Consider the following 21400-nt stretch of genomic DNA (forward strand, 5'->3'; position numbering starts at 1 on the left):
GGAAAGCAGCTAATGTAATGCCTCTGTTTAAAAAAGGGGGCAGACAAAAGGCAGGTAACTATAGGCTGTTTAGTTTAACATCTGTAGTGGGGAAAATGCTTGAAACTATCATTAAGGAAGAAATAGCGGGACATCTAAATAGGAATAGTGCAATCAAACAGATGCAGCATGGATTCATGAAGGGGAAATCATGTTTAACTAATTTACTGGAATTCTTTGAGGATATAACGAGCATGGTGGATAGAGGTGTACCGATGGATGTGATGTATTTAGATTTTCAAAAGGCATTCGATAAGGTGCCACACAAAAGGTTACTGCAGAAGATAAAGGTACGCGGGGTCAGATGAAATGTATTAGCATGGATAGAGAATTGGCTGGCTAACAGAAAGCAGAGAGTCGGGATAAATGGGTCGTTTTCGGGTTGGAAATCGGTGGTTAGTGGTGTGCCACAGGGATCAGTGCTGGGACCACAACTGTTTACAATATACATACATGACCTGGAAGAGGGGACAGAGTGTAGTGTAACAAAATTTGCAGATGACACAAAGATTAGTGGGAAAGTGGGTTATGTAGAGGACACAGAGAGGCTGCAAAGAGATTTAGATAGGTTAAGCGAATGGGCTAAGGTTTGGCAGATGGAATACAATGTCGGAAAGTGTGAGGTCATCCACCTTGGGAAAAAAAACAAATAAAAGGGAATATTATTTGAATGGGGAGAAATTACAACATGCTGCATTGCAGAGGGACCTGGGGGTCCTTGTACATGAATCCCAAAAAGTTAGTTTGCAGGTGCAGCAGGTAAGCAGGAAGGCGAATGGAATGTTGGCCTTCATTGCGAGAGGGATGGAGTACAAAAGCAGGGAGGTCCTTCTGCAACTGTATAGGGTATTGGTGAGGCCGCACCTGGAGTACTGCGTGCAGTTTTGGCCGCCTTACTTAAGGAAGGATGTATTAGCTTTGGAGGGGGTACAGAGACGATTCACTAGGTTGATTCCGGAGATGAGGGGATTACCTTATGATGATAGATTGAGTAGACTGGGTCTTTACTCGTTGGAGTTCAGAAGGATGAGGGGTGATCTTATGGAAACATTTAAAATAATGAAAGGGATAGACAAGATAGAGGCAGAGAGGTTGTTTCCACTGGTCGGGGAGACTAGAACTAGGGGGCACAGCCTCAAAATACGGGGGAGCCAATTTAAAACCGAGTTGAGAAGGAATTTCTTCTCCCAGAGGGTTGTGAATCTGTGGAATTCTCTGCCCAAGGAAGCAGTTGAGGCTAGCTCATTGAATGTATTCAAGTCACAGATAGATAGATTTTTAACTAATAAGGGAATTAAGGGTTATGGGGAGCGGGCGGGTAAGTGGAGCTGAGTCCACGGCCAGATCAGCCATGATCTTGTTGAATGGCGGAGCAGACTCGAGGGGCTAGATGGCCTACTCCTGTTCCTAATTCTTATGTTCTTATGTTCTTATGTTCTTATGTTGAAAGATGTGACAGGATCGGTCCAAGTCAGCATGGATTTATGAAAGGGAAATCATGCTTGACGAATCTTTTGGAATTTTTTGAGGATGTAACAAGCAGAGTGGACAAGGGAGAACCAGTGGATGTGGTGTATTTGGACTTTCAAAAGGCTTTTGACAACGTCCCGCACAAGAGATTGGTGTGCAAAATCAAAGCGTACGGAATGGGGGTAATGTACTGACGTGGATAGAGAACTGATTGGCAGACAGGAAGCAGAGAGTCGGGATAAACGGGTCCTTTTCAGAATGGCAGGCAGTGACTAGTGGAGTGCCGTGGGGCTCAGTGCTGGGACCCCAACTCTTTACAATATACATTAACGATTTAGATGAAGGAATTGAGTGTAATATCTCCAAGTTTGCAGATGACACTAAACTGGGTGGCGGTGTGAGCTGTGAGGGGGATGCTCGGAGGCTGCAGGATGACATGGACAGGTTAGGTGAGTGGGCAAATGCATGGCAGATGCAGTATAATGTGGATAAATGTGAGGTTGTCCATTTTGGGGGCAAAAACACAAAGGTAGAATATTATCTGAAAGGCGGCAGATTAGGAAAAGGGGAGGTGCAACGAGACCTGGGTGTCATGGTTCATCAATCATTGAAAGTTGGCATGCAGGTTTAGCAGGCGGTGAAGAAGGCAAATGGTATGTTGGCCTTCATCGCTAGGGGATTTGAGTATAGGAGCAGGGAGGTCTTACTGTAGTTGTACAGGACCTTAGTGAGGCCTCACCTGGAATATTGTGTTCAGTTTTGGTCTCCTAATCTGAGGGTGTTCTTGCTATTGAGGGAGTGCAGCGAAGGTTCACCAGACTGATTCCTGGGATGGCTGGACTATCATATGAGGAGAGACTAGATCAACTGGGCCTTTATTCACTGGAGTTTAGAAGGATGAGAGGGGATCTCATAGAAATGTATAAGATTCTGACAGGACTGGACAGGTTAGATGCGGGAAGAATGTTTCCGATGTTGGGGAAGTCCAGAACCAGGGGACATATTCTTTGGATAAGGGGTATGCCATTTCGGACTGAGATGAGGAGAAACTTCTTCACTCAGAGTTGTTAACCTGTGGAATTCCCTGCCGCAGAGAGTTGTTGATGCCAGTTCATTGGATATATTCAAGTGGGAGTTAGATATGGCCCTTACGGCTAAGGGGATCAAGGGGTATGGAGAGAAAGCAGGAAAGAGGTACTGAGGGAATGATCAGCCATGATCTTATTGAATGGCGGTGCAGGCTCGAAGGGCCGATGGCCCACTCCTGCACCTATTTTCTATGTTTCTATGTTTCAACTTCGGGAGAGACTTTGTGGACCCAGCCATGATGCTGTGTGAGATGGGCGAACTCGCAGCTTCCATTGCAGCACAAGCGGAAGCGACACAACGTCTCAGTGCTGCAAAGGAAGCTCAGTTTGCTGTCACGCAAGCTCAGACTGATGCTATTGTGGCTGGGTTTACAAGTGTGGAAAGGGGCTTGCAGGGTCTCACAGCACTCCAGCAATCTGTCCCCCAACAGATGACTAGGAATACTGAGGCTCTGCCCTGAGGGAGTGACAGTGGGTCCATGGAGTAAGAACCTGCTGTCCTCTCTCAGAGTGACAACGTTCCTACTCCCACCACTGCCACTCTGCCAGAGCTCTTCCTGTTGTCTGTCCGTCAACTAGCCCAGACTGCTGTCACCCATGCCAAGGTGGTGCCATCTACAGCTGGGCCTTCTAGGCCCAGAACTGCTAGAAGTCATCCAGAAAGGCCATCTGAAGTCTCCCCAAAAGAAAGTCAGCAGCCTTCCATCAGCCTTGCTCCAGCCACTGGCGAGCACTAGAGGCGGAAAAAGTACAAGAAAGACAGACACTAAGAGAATGCACAAGGATTATTAATTGATGTTGTTGTTGTTTTGATTTTTATTTGGAAAATGTCTAAATTATATTTAGAATATTTGCTTTGTGGTGGCTCTCATTTTAGCTTTGTGCCCAGGAGAACGTGGTGGTGTTCTGTGACAGAGTGATGGTAAGATGGGAAAGTGGTGAGCAACGGGAATCTGGGGTTTCATTCAGTGGAACCAGAGTCTGATAAGGTGTTCAGGAACAGCCCATCCGGAACGGGGGTCAGCTGCCTGGCTCCACTTCCTCCTCCTCCTCCTGAGATGGTCACGGAACCCGTGATGGCAAGGGCTGCGCTCTCATGATGGCCAAGTTGTGGAGCATGCAGTAGACCACCACAAAAATGGGAAACCCGCTCCGGCGAGTACTGGAGGGCTCCTCCCGAGCGGGACCATTGCTTTAGCACCCTGATAATCTGCTCGAGGTGTTCCTCATGGCAGCGTGGCTCTCATTATATGATTGCTGGTCACGAGTGGTGGGGTTGCGGAGGGGATTCATCAGCCAGGTGCAGGGCGGATAGTCCTTTTCTCCAAGCAACCATCCTCAGGTTTGACGTGGTGGCTGGAAGATTGCTGGCACACTGGACCAACGCAGGATGAAGGCACCATGACTGCTGCTAGGATAGCGGGCACTGACTATCATGAGGCACTGGGCGTGGTCGCACACCAACTGCACATTAAGTGAGAGCTAGCCTTTACAGTTATGGAAGATCTCAGGATTGGTATCATCATCATAGGCAGTCCCTCGGAATCGAGGAAGACTTGCTTCCACTCTTAAAATGAGTCCTGAGGTGGCTGTACAGTCCAATACGAGCGCCACAGTCCCTGTCACAGGTGGGACAGATAGTCGTTGAGGGAAGGGGTGGGTGGGACAGGTTTGGCGCACGCTCTTTCCACTGCCTGCGCTTGATTTCTGCATGCCCTCGACGAGGTGCTCAGCGCCCTCCCAGATGCACTTCCTCCACTTAGGGCTATCTTTGGCCAGGGACTCCCAGGTGTCAGTGTGGATGTTGCACTTTTTCAGGGAGGCTTTGAGGGTGTCCTTGTAACGTTTCCTCTACCCACCTTTGGCTCGTTTGCTGTGAAGGAGTTCTGAGTAGAGCGCTTGCTTTGGGAGTCCCGTGCCTGGCATGCAAACGATGTGGCCTGCCCAGTGGAGCTGATCAAGTGTGGTCAGTGCTTCAATGCTGGGGATGTTGGTCTGGTCGAGGACATTAATGTTGGTGCGTCTGTCCTTCCAGGGGATTTGTAAGATCTTGCAGAGTCATCGTTGGTGGTATTTCTCCAGCGACTTGAGATGTCTACTGTACATGGTCCATATCTTTGAGCCATACAGGAGGGTGGGTATTACTACAGCCCTGTAGACCATGAGCTTGGTGGCAGTTTTGAGGGCCTGGTCTTCAAACACTCTTTTCCTCAGGCGGCCGAAGGCTGCACTGGCGCACTGGAGCTGGTGTTGAATCTCATCGTAAATGTCTGCTCTTGTTGATAAGAGGCTCCCAAGGTATGGGAAATGGTCCACGTTGTCCAGGCTCGCCCCGTGGATCTTGATGACTGGGGGACAATGCTGTGCGGTGTGGACAGGCTGGTGGAGGACCTTTGTCTTACGGAAGTTTAGCGTAAGGCCCATGCTTTCGTACGCCTCAGTAAATACATTGACTATGTCCTGGAATTCAGCCTCTGCATGAGCACAGATGCAAGCGTCATCCGTGTACTGTAGCTCGACGACAGAGGTTGGGGTGGTCTTGGACCTGGCCTGGAGATGGCGAAGGTTGAACAAGTTCCCACTGGTGCTGTAGTTTAGTTCCACTCCAATGGGGAGCTTGTTGACCGTGAGGTGGAGCATGCCAGCGAGGAAGATTGAGAAGAGGATTGGGGCGATGATGCAGCCCTGTTTGACCCCGGTCCAGATGTGGATTGGGTCTGTCGTGGATCCGTTGGTAAAGATCACGGCCTGCATGTCGTCGTGGAGGAGACGGAGGATGGCGACGGACTTTTGTTTACGGTGCTCACAAAGCCACGTGTGTGCAGTCAATGGTGCTCTGCACTGTGGGGAAGCCCGATAACCTGGCAAAGCCACATGCACGCTCTTTCAGAGAGAAGACAATGAAGTTCCGTCTACTGGAGTAGAGCGTCTGTGACCTCCCGGATGCAGCGATGGATGCTGAACTGTTAGCTACATCGCCTGCTCCAGACTGGAAGGATCCGGTGGTAAAAAAAATTGAGGGCCACAGTGACCTTGACGGCCATGTGGAAATCTGTCGTCGCCTCACTCAGAGGCTGCAGATCTGGTTGCAGGAGGTGGCAGAGTTCAATGACCACATTCTTGATGAAGCAGAGCCTCCTAATACACTGCTCCTGGCTTAAGTGCAGGTAGGAGAAGTGCTCTCGGAAGACCCTGGGTGGGTAAGGCCTCCTGCTGAGAGCCCTCCTGCCCCTCCTCTTCCTCCGCGAGCATCCTGTTCTCTTCTTCGCTGCCTCCACTTCATCTCCCTGTCATTCTTGAGCATGAGGGCGACTGTAAGTAGAGCCCAGTGGTTGGGAGCAAGTGGTCTAAGCAGAACCCTTTAAATGAGAAGCAAGGCATTCTCTATTTGCAGCCATACTACCTGTCACCTCAGCAACTTTAAACAACTCTAGAAAGCTCCAAACAGTTGTACAAACTTATACAGAGCCAGTAGAAATGAAAAAGCAACTCAGTTGCAAGTTGTTGATGATCCTATTAAAGAGTGCTGCTGCTGAACGCATGCTCAGCTGGTCGTGATTCGGAGAGGGCATTAAATGGAGCAGCAACGTCCAGAAATGGAAGATCATGCGACAAATCAGCGTTGCACTCATTTAAATATCTGCAGCGAGCACAAGCAACACAGCGCTGCCGACCTGCCAAAATTACGGCTGTCGTGGGATCTGCCAGAAGCAGGCAAGTTGAGGCGTCCGCCATTTTTCTTCCACACCAGCCAAAACAGCCAGCGCTAAAGGCTCCAATTCCGCAGCCAGAATGCTCTACAGGAAACAGGAGTGGATGCAATATCCATAGTAGTGTTTAAAAAAATAAGTGGATTAACAGTTGAAAAAGAAGAATTTATGAGTTTGTGGAAAAGACAGGGGAAAGGGACTAAACCGTCCTGATTTTAACTCCAGATGGATTCCCCACTTAGGCCAGAGCTAAAATTACAGTCGGATCTCAAAGATGTCATTGGGCTGCAACATGTATATGTAAAGAAGGACCCTGTTGGCTCCAGGCGTGCGTCTTTGCTGCCTGCTCAGGAGAGCAGGTTAAAATTGCAGATGTTGTGATCATGGCAGCTTTCGGACAGCTAGAAACCGGGGCGATTTTAACTGCCCACCCGCCAGATTTCTCCTGAACGAGTAGGGTTAAAATCGCCTCGTTTCATATGTGAACAGCCAGTCTATGTATCTGTACAAGATCCTACTTTTAAAACTGTTGCAATGTTTAATGTGAAAACATAACTGCAGACTTGTATGCTCTGCTGCTACTTTTCATATTCTTAATTTAACCACTCACCGATGGATCAACGCGGGGACATGTGACAATAAATGCAGTTCATTGGCATCTCATATCTTTACTTGCCCATCACAGACAGTAATGAAAATATGAAATGTAAAGCAGAAAAATATCAGCAGCATTGTGCAGTTGTTTTCTGGAGCCCGGAGTAGCAGTCCTTCTCCTTCCAACTCCACAAAATTTGAGAGTTTCTATGTTTTTGGACTATTTTTGAGGGGCTTCCAGAGCTCCCTTTAAGTACTGCAAGTTAAGCTGCTCAAATCCTGTAAATTGCAAGCTCCGTCTAATGCATCAAATTTAGGGGTCTGAATCTGAAATGAGTGCAGACGCCTCATTTCGATATTGAAGTGAGGCCTGTGCTCACGTCGGCTGCCTGAAGTAAAAGGCCCCGGCCAATTTAGCAGGACCTGAATGCCTGTGCAGATTGGATATGGGCCTCTGCCCTGCCAAATTATTATCGATCCCAGCAATTTAAATTACATGCAAATGAGTGTTAGATGCCTCTGCACGCAGATTTCCTGTAAAGGTAACAGGTACAGTTTGGGAGGAGATTGCTCCCAGGAAAGCCTGGTGCTACTGCTTCAGTATTTGTTGTAGAATGTAATTAGTCTTTTTTCACTTTCTGATGGAGGCGGTGTTGAGTACTATAAATCCAATTTGTTTGCCAATATGGCTTAATTGCAGGCAGACAAGGAACAGCAACCATAAGCCCCCTGACAACTGCTGAAGAAATTTCTCCTGGACATCTCCAGAGCCACTAACTGTTTCCCTACATGGAATAGATATCCCCACCTCCTCCTGACCATGCACTTGTTCCATATCACCTAGAGCCAGCCTCACAATCACAACAATAGGCTCCTTCTTTCACTTATCATTCTGCGCACCCACACTTGTTTCCCACGTCCCTCTGCCTACGGCGTGGCACCACAGGGTCGCCCATTTAACAACTCCCTCCAGGACAGCCTGTTGGAGAACCCAGAGCTTTTCTAGGAGTGTTACTGTCATGTTATGACACAGCAGCATGAAGATATTCACAGTGGGTTGGCACCTTAAATAGCTGGGAACAACAGAGACCACCAATTTTATACTTGTGGCCATCATAACAGATTACATTACTCTCAATTATTCAGAACCAGCTGACAGAATTTAAAAAAAAAATCAAGCTTCAATAAGCAGTAGAAACCAACTATATTGATATCATTCTGGCACGAGGTTTTTGCTGTATCTTCCCCGGCAGTGCAGCCTTCGGTCGCCTAAGGAAGAGAATGTTTGAAGACCAGGACCTCAAACCCGGCACGAAGCTCATGATCTACAGAGTAGTGGTGATGCCCGCCCTCCTATAAGGCTCAGAGACATGGACTATGTACAGCAGGAACCTCAAAAGACTGGAGAAGTACCACCAACAGAAGGAGCGTGTGGCACCAACAGTGCTTCCACAAGATCCTGTAAATCCATTGGCAGGATAGGCGCACCAACGTCAGTGTCCTCGCTCAGGCCAATAGCCCCAGCATCGAAGCATTGACCACGCTCGATCAGCTCCGCTGGACGGGCCACACTGTCCACATGCCTGACACGAGACTCCCAAAACAAACGCTCTACTTGGAGCTCCGACATGACAAGCGATCCCCAGGTAGGCAGAGGAAACGCTTCAGGGACACCCTCAAAGCCTCCTTGAAAAAATGTAACATCCCCACTGACACCTGGGAATCCCTGACCCAAGGCCACCCAAAGTGGAGGAAAAGCATCTAGGAAGGCGCTGAACACCTTGAGTCTCTTTGCCGAGAGCAAGCTGAAGCCAAGCGTCGACAGTGGAAGGAGCGTGTGGCAACCCGGGCACCCCACCTACTGTTTGCCCCTACTGTGACAGAGACTGTAGGTCCCGCATTGGACTCATCAGTCACCCGAGAACTCATTTCTAGTGTGGAAGCAAGTCATCCTCGACTCCGAGGGACTGCCTATGATGATGATCTTCCCCTTTAATGGTGCTGCTGCCTTTATAAGGCACAAATGTTCCTGAACTTCTTGGCTTCACTAACCCTAGACCCAATAGTGTACTGACCGGTATGTACATGCAAAGAGCAGATGAGGGTCCACAGAAAATCCGAGTGTTACTGCCTTCTTCCAGACACAAAATATCGTACTCCCATTACATCCAGGATAATTGGCATTTTCATTTATGATTAGTAATACAGGTCAAGGTGTACGATTATTTAGGTTCTCTACACCAGTACAGCAATATCTATGTTAGTTTTTCCTTATTAACACAAGCACTGATGAGCTAAGTCCCTTGTATATACATGTCTTCTCAATCAGGGTGACCTAATTAACTGTTCAATGCATGGCTCAAAGCAACAAACATCTGTGGCCCAATACTTACTGTAGTATATTTCCCCAGCTGGCAAAGAGAAGGGAAGGTTTCCTGGTGAGCTTTGCGAATCTTTTCAATTAGATCTTCTAATTCTGCCGTCATTGTGTAGCTTTCTGAACATTCTTGCTTTGGTGTCTCCTTTTTCTTTTTGTTTCTGTCATTTCTTACAGCTAGAAGGAGAATGAATTACAATCAGGCATATTTAATGCAATTTATGCAGCATCTTTCAAACCCTGCAGCAACATATTGAACACTGTGAATTGGAACAACTGTTCCAGCCAGTCAGTCAATCATTTGCTGAGGTAAATGGCACAAGTCAGTATCCAAAGCCACAAAGTGGCAGCAACGTTGCATAAACAACTCCAATTATAAAAGGTTTAGAATAATACAAAGAAAGGCTCTATGCAGATCTTTAGCGTGGGCATGCTGTGCTTATGTAACACAGAACCAAACGGTCAAGCCCTGTTTGTACTTGCTCTCAACAGATTTATTCATGAATGTATATGCATATGATTTGCAACATTTGCATGTCTAACAACCCTGTCACTCCTCTGAAAACATAGCTTGCAGAGGGCTTGGCAAATCAATTTTGCAAAGCAGTTCAAGTGTGATGATGAAAATAAAAAGTGGTAAACATGCACGCAGAAATATAACAGGAAGTAGGTAAAATTGAGATATTGTAAATAGCAAGGAGGATTCAGAACCATAAAAACAAAGGGGAATGTCTTTGGCAAACCTTTTTTTCTGTTAATTTGTCAAATACGTGATGCAATGGCATAAGATGCATTAGAATTCGTCGTTTGGTAAAAATACACAAAATATTTCAGCAGTGGGCAGGCTGAAATTTCCCTTAATTCCCCCAGGAACTTCCACCCTAGGTATATAAAGACACTACCATCTATGACATTTCACAGTAAGCACACTTTGCAAATGAACCTAGAGGTTGGAGACAGGCAAAGGAGAAGCAGGGGAAAGAGATTCAGCTCACGGCCAACGGTTTGTGCCTGAAAGCGAAACCCACGGCCCGCCTGATGTCATATCCAGGCAAGCCAGTAAATGGCCTTCTGACTGGAACAGGAGGAAGGCTGATTAAATAAATCATCTGTGGTCTTGGAAGAGACCGCTATTTATCACTCAAAAATTTTGAGTTTTTATTTTCATGGGCCCAGGAGAAGCAGGAGTCCTCTTCCTTGGTCAACCAAAGTCTTGGAGTACTCTTCCTCGGTCAACCAAAGTCTCGGAGCCTGCTGCCCACCCATTTGAGGTCCTCCCCGAGATCATCTCTCCATCATCAGACCAGACTACTGTCTTCAACTAGTGAGCTGCAGCGGACGGCCATTTGTCACCCACAAGTCGTTGTTGGCATTTAAACAAGGCTTGAAAGCAAAACTGACTCTGGCCACTATGGACCGATGTGTTGAGCAGTTGCTCCACTGAATTTGTGCCCATTTTGGGTACAAGTCAAATTTCTCCCATGGGAAGTTTAATTATCATTTCATCATGTAATCATCATGATCAAAACATTTCTTCATTACCAAATGAAAGAAAAATAGATACAACAATTCTGTGACGTTTATCATGTTCCTCAAGCAAAATCCCTCTATATATCTGGTTTCCTTGCCTCAAAGTAATCAGATAATGTTGCAGATAAGTAAGCATTTCAAAGTGTTTCCCTGATTGTAATGAAGGCCTGGCTTTGGAGTTGATCTGACGCTGTCCAACCACAGAAAGACACAACAGAAGGTGGTTATGCAGCATTCCATATAAATCATATCAGTAAACATTAATCCTGTCTCACTAGCCAATGAAGGAGGAATATTAATAATAACAACCCATGGCCGAGATGGTGCTACACTACTTGCTAAAGAATAATGGTGATGAATGTCAAAAAGGGAAGAAACTTAAAAATTAGAAAAGGGAAAAAAAAGATCTATTTATGAATGTGAAGTCACTATCACACTTAAGATCTTGGTATATGTTACATTTGATTTTATGGCTTTTCAAACAATCTTGATTTGCATACATGTTTCTCCTTAGGAAATAATTCAAAAGAAGTTCATTATCAATAAATAACGGTTAATGGACTTTAAAAAAATTTACAGGATTTATGAACCACTTGTGCATGGACACTAAATGGAGCTTTAAATTCATCATTTGTTGATAGTGCATTTCTATATTAATGATAGTAACTGTATTTTAGATGTTTTTCAAAATTGACATTTCAGATATAGTTATATTTCACACACTCAGTCAAATCTAATTATTCCAAAATTGCAGGAGCCAATTCTTCATTTCAAAGGCTGATTTTTCTTTCTTTTCAACATTTTTGTGCTTAAGGTGATGGATGTTAGTGCTGGGAAATAGAACTCTTCCCAGTTCAGCATCAAACACTCTGAGGTCTGGTAGACCATAGCCAGATGCAGAATAAAGTTTCCTCTACTTTACCACAACCACAGAAAAGCACATCCTTGTGCACTCAGTGAGATACTTATTTACATTTCCCACACCAGCCGTCCTGTGGTCTCTCTCAGTGAGATTGTAAAGTAGTGCTAAGTTCGGTAGAACCATTTTGTGCTGTAGGCCCCCAGTAACTGGATTGAGGCTATCCAGACTCATTTCACATAGGACTCTTCCAGCCAACAGCCGAGACCTAGGATGGATTTGAACCCAGGTCCAAGAGGCGAAAGACCAGTGTCGAACCCACCATGCCCCTACTTTCTCAAACAGCTAATCTACTGGAGGTTTTGACTCATCTTGCACCACAATCAACCATGAAGCTTAGTTCTGAAACACAGCTGTTTTGCTGTGCAGAGTGGATGCTTTCTACTCTCCCAAGGAAAGGACATTCAAAAGAAGACTTTCCTAGAAGTCTTATGCACCTTCTAGTAGCTGGTTTTGAAGTAGAATTGGCAGAACCTGTGACTGGAACATCCACCCACCTGCGTTATTGGTGGTGGCTGGTGTTTGGTCTGGAAAGACCTCATTCACTTTGGTGAACTGAGTGGACATGAATTCATGACTTAATCTCAAAATGTTATACTACTGTCAGTCTTGCTCAGTGAAACCACAAATATGGTTGGTATGGGAAGCAGAAATGTCACACTGGTGCAGTAGTAAGTGTTATGGGCCCCAAGTTTCCACACGCGGCAAAACAGGCGCCCCTCCGAGCTGGGCGCCCGTTTTTCACGCCGAAAACGCGCCTAAAAAAAACCGCGCTATTCTCGAGCACTTTGCAGCTCAATGTCAGCTTGGCGCGGCGCCCAGGGGGCGGAGCCTACCACTCGCGCTGATTTTGTAAGTAGGAGGGGGCGGGTACCATTTAAATTAGTTTTTTTTCGTGCCGGCAACCCTGCGCGTGCGTGTTGGGGCGTTCGCGCACGCGCAGTGTGAAGGAAACATTGGCACTCGGCCATTTTTGTAGTTCTTTGTAGCTGTTCAATTTTTAACATTTTTAAATAAAACCACATTGCCCTTCCATGATCAGCACTGAGGCTTCTTGCAGCAGTGAGAAGGCTGCAGGAAGCCTCAGAAGTTGAGGCAGTCGTTTCCCGACGGGCCCGACCAACGGCAGGGGGGCCTTCCCCCCCTCCCCCCGCCGTTGGGAATGGCTGCCTCAACTTCTGAGGCTTCCTGCAGCCTCCTCCCTGCCTCCCCCCCGCTGCCGTCGGGAACAGCTGCCTCCTCACTGCCTCCTCCCCCCCCTGCCATCGGGAACGGCTGCCTCCTCCCTGCCTCCCCGCACCCCCTGCCGTCGGGAACAGCTGCCTCCTCACTGCCTCCCCCGCCCCCCTGCCGTCGGGAACGGCTGCCTCCTCACTGCTTCCTCCCCCCCCTGCTGTCGGGAACGGCTGCCTCCTCCCTGCCTCCCCCGCCCCTGCCGTCGGGAACAGCTGCCTCCTCACTGCCTCCTCCCCCCCCTGCCGTCGGGAACGGCTGCCTCCTCACTGCCTCCTCCCCCCCCTGCCGTCGGGAACGGCTGCCTCCTCACTGCCTCCCCCGCCCCCCTGCCATCGGGAACGGCTGCCTCCTCCCTGCCTCCCCTGCCCCTGCCGTCGGGAACGGCTGCCTCCTCACTGCCTCCCCGCCCCCCCTGCCGTCGGGAACGGCTGCCTCCTCCCTGCCTCCCCGCCCCCCCTGCCGTCGGGAACGGCTGCCTCCTCACTGCCTCCCCTGCCCCTGCTGTCAGGAACGGCTGCCTCCTCACTGCCTCCTCCCCTCCCTGCCGTCGGGAACGGCTGCCTCCTCCCTGCTTCCCCCCCCCTGCCGTCAGGAACGGCTGCCTCCTCACTGCCTCCTCCCCTCCCTGCCGTCGGGATCAGCTGCCTCCTCCCTGCCTCCCCCCCTCCCTGCCGTCGGGAACAGCTGCCTCAACTTGTGAGGCTTCCTGCAGCCTTCTCCCTGCCTGAAGCACTTTCACACAGGTAGGAACATGGTTTATTTAATCTTTTCTTTGCTTATAAATTTTTATTCAGGTTGGAATTATTTGTATAATATTTGTATAAGTATAACTAAGGATTTATTGTAGAATGTAATGAGTTCCCTTTCCCCCCCTCCACCACCCCCCCCACCTTGTTCCGGACGCCTAATTTGTAACCTGCGCCTGATTTTTTAATGTGTAGACAAGGTTTTTTCAGGCCTACAAAAATCTTCACTTGCTCCATTCTAAATTAGTTTGGAGTACATTTTCACTGTGGAAACTTTCAAACCAGGCATCAGTAGCCGGACACGCCCCCTTTTGAAAAAAAAATTCTGTTCAAAAGTGAAACTGTTCCACATGATAGAACTGCAGAAAACTTAAATGTGGAGAATTGCGATTTCTAAGATATTCCGTTCTCCACCAGTTGCTCCTAAAAATCAGGAGAAAATCACGTAGAAACTTGGGGCCATGATGTTGGAGCCAAGACATGCTGCAAGAGCACCATCTTTGTTCTACATCTAGCTAATGCATTACCAGGCATTGCAAAAAACTAGGTGAAAAAAGTAGAACAAATTATTCTCCAACAGTAGCGCCTTCATGAACATAAATAATCACCAAAAGAATTAATAATAACTACAGGACAGGCGTTTATGACTTTAATGGACAGAAAATCCTGCAAGGTGCACTGACCTCTGTGCTCAAATTCTCCATATGTGCTCCTGATGTGTAAGGGTCAGCTCAAATTTATCATAATAAATCAATGAAGACCTGATACTTGAGAAGTCAAAATCTAAAAGTTCTCCTTGCATGTAATTAAGAACTGTGCTCTTTCCCATTGTTTATTTTAGTTTGGTGTGTAAAATTGTGAGTTAAATATATTATCAAGAGTTATTACTTGTGGAGGGTTTGTGACCTGCATCTTGCCTCCACAGACATGATGAATAGCATCTTGGAAATGTCTCTTGAACAGCTATTGAGTACTGAATTCATAGTACAATGTCAGGTTCCAATACTCTTTCACCCATGAGAAAGCAGTATTAACTTCAGGACTGGATCGAAAATGTAAAATACATTTTGCATTGACCACCTTTTGGTTGGAGGTTGGTGGTTGGGGTTCACTTTCATTACCTGAGCTGTAATCTGGCAGAGCGGATCACCCATTTGATAACTTACCCGTCTGCTTTTCATCCCATTAATTTCAGGGAGCCTCGACCTTTGGGAGCTGGAAATGCAGGCGCAAATTGCATGTGATTTTCCAACTAATTAAATGGCGCATGGCCAAATTTCTGACATAGAAACATAGAAAATAGGTGCAGGAGTAGGCCATTCGGCCCTTCGAGCCTGCACCACCATTCAATAAGATCATGGCTGATCATTCACCTCAGTACTCCTTTCCTGCTTTCTCTCCATACCCCTTGATCCCTTTAGCCTAAGGGCCATATCTAACTCCCTCTTGAATATATCCAATGAACTGGCATCAACAACTCTCTGCGGTAGGGAATTCCACAGATTAACAACTCTGAGTGAAGAAGTTTCTCCTCATCTCAGTCTTAAATGGCTTACCCCTTATCCTTAGACTATGTTCCCTGGTTCTGGACTTCGCCAACATCGGGAACATTCTTCCTGCATCTAACCTGTCCAGTCCCGTCAGAATTTTATATGTTTCTATGAGATCCCCTCTCATCCTTCTAAACTCCAGTGTATACAGGCCCAGTCGATCCAGTCCCTCCTCATATGTCAGTCCTGCCATCCCGGGAATCAGTCTGGTGAACCTTTGCTGCACTCCCTCAATAGCAAGAATGTCCTTCCTCAGATTAGGAGACCAAAACTGAACACAATATTCCAGGTGAGGCCTCACTAAGGCCTCCATAAGGTGATGTTCTCTGCCAGCAGTGCAGACTCATAAAATTACCCCTTTAGTATATTGTTACAATCATCTATTGATAAAGTATTTAGTTGCAAGCCCACCTCACTTGATGTGATATCACCTGACTGTAGATTGATATTAAAATAGTTTTACAGTAACAGATTTTTCAAAAATAGTCAAAATGTGCTTGAAAAGAAATAAATGGGATACTCTGCTATGACTCAAACACTATTTGTCTTAGTGTGAACATATTCACAGTATTGTTGGGAGCAAATGGAAGGCATGTTACAACACAGGCTGAGATTGTACTTTCAGCTCCTGCTTAGTAATGCTAGAAAACTACAATCTGTGTAACGCAAAATGAATAAAGAGGACCAGGTCAGATGGGAGAGAACCACGGCCACTTTCTTGGTGCTGGGCTTTCAGATTATCTCCCTAACAAATCAAAAGCCGGTTTGCATTAATACCTGGCCTTGTAAGTTGGCCTGAATACACTAACTGGAAAAGTGACAAAAATAAGGCTTTTGTTCTCAGCACAGCATGAGCCCATATATTACCCTTTTCATGTAGCTTTTCCAAAGAAAACACAGACGTTTGGCATCTCACAGTTTAGTCTGGATGTCTTAATTTTCACCATTACCAACTCCTACATGGTTATTCCAAAGCAGAGCCTCTATTCTGCCATTAGATTAGCGTATGTCCACAATGGTGACTCACACTGACAGGGGATACTGGTTGAAAGTACCATATTGGAATTGGGTCGATGTCACATAATAGAATGGAAAGCTTTGCTCAGCAGAGTGCCATTACCCCACTGCACTTTAAACTATAGAGATGGAGAAAATCTGAAACAAAAATACCAATTACTGGAAATGTACAGTAGATCGAATAGCATCTGAAGGAGAGATTAACATTTGGGGTCAGATCCTTTGTAAAGCTGGTTCTGCTTTTCCTTTTTATTCAAATTGCAGTGTTGGGAGATATTGTAGTTTCTATGCAGAGTGTTTGGGAGCATTTCAACTTTAGTAGCGAGGTTGCCCTGCGCCCTGATGGGGGGGGGGCGGCGACCTTCTGGGGCCGGGACTTTTAGTGCGCCTGGCGCAGAAGTCCTGTCCCCGTTGCGGAATTGCCCTTACCGCCCCTCAAAGGAAGCAGAGCGCAATTTTGCACGCTCCACTTCCTTTGGGGGAAGTTCCCGGGGCACTACTGAGGTGTTGGAAGGAGGCGCTGCGCAGATGCTCCATGTAACGCTGACGCGCGTCAACGCCCCTCCCCTTCGATTAAAAGCGGAGGGGCACTGCGCACTCTGAAAGGCCTCTGATGGTCTTCACTAGGCCATCGGGGCAGTGTGCTACCGGGCCAGTAGCCCAGCACCCAAGTGGAGTGCCAGGTTGCACGATGGCGGCTTGGAGTACGTTAGAGGCTCTGCTATGGACAAAAAAAAGATGGCGGCTCGGAGTGCTGGCACCCTTCCCTTTAAGGAGCGCCCTGAGAAAGGATGTGTGCCTGGCGTTGACATCTGCTCACACCAGCCTCGCGGCAATTTCTTCAGTGGGGCGTTAAGGGGTCGGCACGGGAAGGTGAGGGGTTGACGTCATTGCGGCGGCACATGGCACAGCACTGTGATAGCAGTGCCTTTGCAAACTCCCGGGCAATTTCCTACGAGGCGGTAGCGCCCCCCCCCCCCGCCCCCGCCGGTCCCCCCCCCCACCCCGGGCAAAAAGTATCTTGCTATAAAAAGGAGCAATTTCGGTCCTTTGTGTGCGAGTGTAAAACGGGTGATAACGAATCAGCAGTCCGTATTGCATCTCTCCTGGTTTTTATTTCCAATGACATTGGGAGAGATGTAAGAGAGACCGCTGATTCACTATTATCCCTGTAACACTGTTGCACAAAATTAAAATCTACCCCCCTTTGTCTTCTGCTGCTTTTACATTCAATATGCAATCGCCAGGAAAGCAGTATCAAACAAAGACCTGTGACCTCTCTGCACTTGTTCATGTTTAATGGTGCCACCATTGTTCAAAAAAAAAATTAACAATTAAAAAGTGAGTGGAAACTAATGGTAGTTTATGGAACTACCAAAAATCTAGACCTCTGAATCCACTGATTCTTTAGAAATTGCCAGCCTTATACTAGAGAGCACCATTGTCGGTACACTTTAGTTTATATTGCCTCTCCTCATTCTTACTGCTAATATGTATCACTTCATATTTTTAGGCATTAAATTTCATCTGCCACATGTCCGCCCATTCCACCAGCCTGTCTATGTCCTTTTGAAGTCTATCACTATCCTCCTCACTGTTCAATATACTTCAAAGATTTGTGTCATCTACAAATTTTAAAATTGTGTCCTGTACACCCAAGTCCAAGTCATTAATATATATCAGGAAAAGCAGAGGTCCTAGTACTGACCCCTGGGGAATCTTTCAGTGCAATAAACAACCATTCACCACTACTCTCTGTTTCCTGTCATTTATCCAACTTCGTATTCATGCTGCCACTGTCCCTTTTATTCCATGGGCTTCAACTTAGCTGGCAAGCTTAATGTGTGGCACTTTGTCGAACGCCTTCTGGAAGTGCATGTACACCACATCAACCTCATTGTTCTAATCAACCCTCTCTGTTACCTCATAAAAAACTCAATTAAGTTAGTTAAGCACGATTTGCTTTTAACAAATCTGTGCTGGCTATCCTTAATTAATCCACACTTGTCCAAGTGGCTATTAATTTTGTCCCAGATTATTGTTTCTAAAAGCTTCCCACTACCTAGATTAAACTGACTTGCCTGTAATTGCTGGGTTTATCCTTATACCCTTTTTTGAACAAGGGTGTTACATTTGTAATTCTCCAGTTCACTGGCACCACCCCGCTATCTGAGGAAGACTTGAAAAATATGGCCTGTACCTCCACAATTTCCACATTTATTTCCCTCAGCATCCTAGGATGCATCCCATCTGGTCCTGATGATTATCTACTTTAAGTACAGCCAGCTTTGCTAGTACCTCCTCTTTATCAATTGTTATTCCATCCAGTATCTCAACTACCTCCTCTTTCACTATGACTTTGGCGGCATCTTCTTCCTTGGTAAAGACAGATGCAAAGTCCTCATTTAGTACCTCAGCCATGCCCTCTGCCACCATATGTAGATCTCCTTTCTGGTCCTTTTGGGTAGGCAAAGCTCCTCATCAGGAAACCGGATTGTTAACATTTAACCTTATATTGCCAATCTCAGTTAGTGAGGCCACAAGGATATCATGTATAGGAAATGTAAATATTTACAATTTGTGCAGCAGCAGTGTATTTCTGATGTAATGGAGAAGGCACATTGTTTTGGCAGAGTAGAGGGAACTTCACTATGTGCCTGTAGTACTATTTTGACATGATGGTGCAAGATGTTGATTCAAACTGGAAAAGTATTGTTCTGTATTATTTTCTGGATCATAATATTCTTTAACTTTAAGAGTACAAAAACTTAACAAAAACAGGAAAAAAATGTGCTCGTGTTGCCAGCATCATCCCAGAAGCTGCAAGCTCCTTAAGCAGGGAACAAAACACAATGTGTTTTCCTTCTCTATCTCAGCAGGGAAGGTAGCCAGCCACCCCTTGACCACCTTGCCATGTGATGGCGGTGAGGTAGGGTCCAACAATCCACTCAATTTCCCTGCTGCTGTCACTGACCCTGAAGACCACCAGGTGATGGGAGACCTTGCCACAACGATGGAAGTTCTGCTATTTCATTTGTTGGAGGGCGATGGACAAGGGGCTATGGTGGACATCACTCCCTCCACAATGGCCCTAAATGCTCAAATGAGGCCTTTAATTAAAAATTTGCTGACGTCTTCAAGGTGCTTCTGCTCTCGAAGTGGTCCTCCTCCTCTTTCCATTATATTTTTCTAGGCAAAACTGGCATATTTATTCAGCCCACACTCAGAAAATGAGTTGGAGTCACGGCAGAGTCAGGCAACGCCCCAAATCCTCGTCCTGTAGCAAAGCTATCCTGAAGGAAAATCGAGGCCAAACTGTCCTGCCCTTCTCATTTTAATCAATTTAAAATTCAAAAGTGAAACAAAAGCATATAAAACATAGCTGAATATAAGGCTAGCATTTGAAGCAAATATGCTAAACATCTGGCTTATGTTTGCTAACTTTTTAAGTGCTTTTTGGGAAATTTATGAAGTACATTTTTAAGATTAATTATTCCTTTAGTGAATTGGAACTGCAAATATTCTTGAGGTTCGGTGAATCTGACTTCCAATCTTCATCTCAGTCTTCAATTTTCTGTTGCATGGAATATTTACAGTACCCACCATTCAACCTTCACACATCAGCAAAGGACAAAATGCTTTCCACCAGAAAGCACATTTACCTACATTTTAAAGTTGGATGATGGGCTTGTTTAATGTTAAAACACATAGGGCATAAAATTCGGATACATAGCGCCATTTCTGGGTGAAAGGCGTGCCTTCAGAGATCCAAAATGGTGTCCACGGCGCGCGCACACAGCTCTGGTGCGAGTCACAACAGGCGCCATACTGGTTAGCGCACACACAGATGTAGGCAAATCAATATGTCAATCAGTGTGCAACGCTGATTTGATGCCAGTGCTGCCATTTTGGAGCTCAACACTCCAGCTAATCCCCTCTCTTAAACTTGCACGGCTGAACAAGTATTCAGCAGCAGGAAAGAACCCCCCCACCCCCGCAAAAGACTAGCACTGTTTGAAGGGATCATCACTTACTTATAGATTAGTTGCTGATTGATTTCTACTAGCTGTTGCAGAGATGCTACAAGTGTTTGGTGCATTCTATAAGAACAAAAGAATTAGGAGCAGGAGTAGGTCATTCGGCCCCTCGAGCCTGCTCTTCCAAATAAGTTCAGGTCCAAATTATTAGGAGATCTTCATGACCAGCACCTGGGAATGTGCTTGACCAAGAGTTTTGCACCCAGCTACTTAAGGTGGCTAGGTCTAGATAAAGATATAGAGTACATCGTTAGTCAGTGTACAACATGTCAATCTGTAAGCAAGAAACCACCATCAGTACCATTTTAGCCATGGAAATGGCCTCCCAGGGTGTGGCAAAGGTTACATGAAGATTTTGCTGAGCTAGAAGGACAACAATTGTTCATTGTGATTGATAGCCATTCGAAGTGGGTAGAGGTATTTCCGATGCGGAAAATAACAAATAAAACGCTAGACAATTTGTGAAGATTGTTTTCTTCATATGGCCTCCCAAAAGAAATTGTGTCTGATAATGGGCCGCAATTTTGTTCAGAATAATTTGCACAGTTCATGAGCAGAAATGGTGTGAAATATACCAAAGTTCCACCATACCACCCTGCTTCAAATGGTGCAGCAGAGCACACTGTACAGATTGTAAAACGTGACCTTATCAAGCAAATATTGGATCCAAATCCAAAGAAATGGCAGTTGTCGTTGGACCACAAATTGGCAAATGTTCTAATTACTTATCGTAATACTCCTCATACAACTACTGGTAGAATACCAGCAGAGTTGTTTATCAAACGACAGCCACGAACCAGGTTCTCATTGTTAAAGCCAAACTTGGCAGTCAGTAGAAGAGAAACAATGGGCCCAAGTTTGCCCAGGAGTTGTTTCGTTTTTTTTTTGGAGCAACTAGATTTTTTTGGAGTATCTTAAAAATCGCAATTCTGCCCATTTAATTTGCTCCAGTGTAAATGAGTTAGTTAGTTTTTTTTTTTAAGTTTAGTTTTTTTTTCAAAAGGAGGCGTTACCAGCCACTTAAGCCTGTTTTGGCCATTTAAGCAAGTTTGGACAGCTAAAAGTTACTCCAGACTAACTTAGGCCA

At 46.1% G+C, this 21400-nt stretch overlaps 1 protein-coding gene across 2 annotated transcripts in view; it reads right to left on the reverse strand.

Moving 5' to 3' along the window:
• The window catches only part of LOC139264430 (retinoic acid receptor beta-like), a 358884-nt gene that overhangs the window by 184817 nt on the left and 152667 nt on the right, over nucleotides 1-21400 (reverse strand). For both annotated transcript variants that reach the window (XM_070880885.1, XM_070880884.1), the window contains one exon: nucleotides 9295-9455. In XM_070880885.1, the coding sequence (XP_070736986.1) occupies nucleotides 9295-9455 (161 nt within the window). The remainder of the gene's footprint in view (nucleotides 1-9294; nucleotides 9456-21400) is intronic.

This window comes from Pristiophorus japonicus, chromosome 5, assembly GCF_044704955.1.
Source record: "Pristiophorus japonicus isolate sPriJap1 chromosome 5, sPriJap1.hap1, whole genome shotgun sequence".
In the NCBI taxonomy this organism is placed as follows: domain Eukaryota; kingdom Metazoa; phylum Chordata; class Chondrichthyes; family Pristiophoridae; genus Pristiophorus; species Pristiophorus japonicus.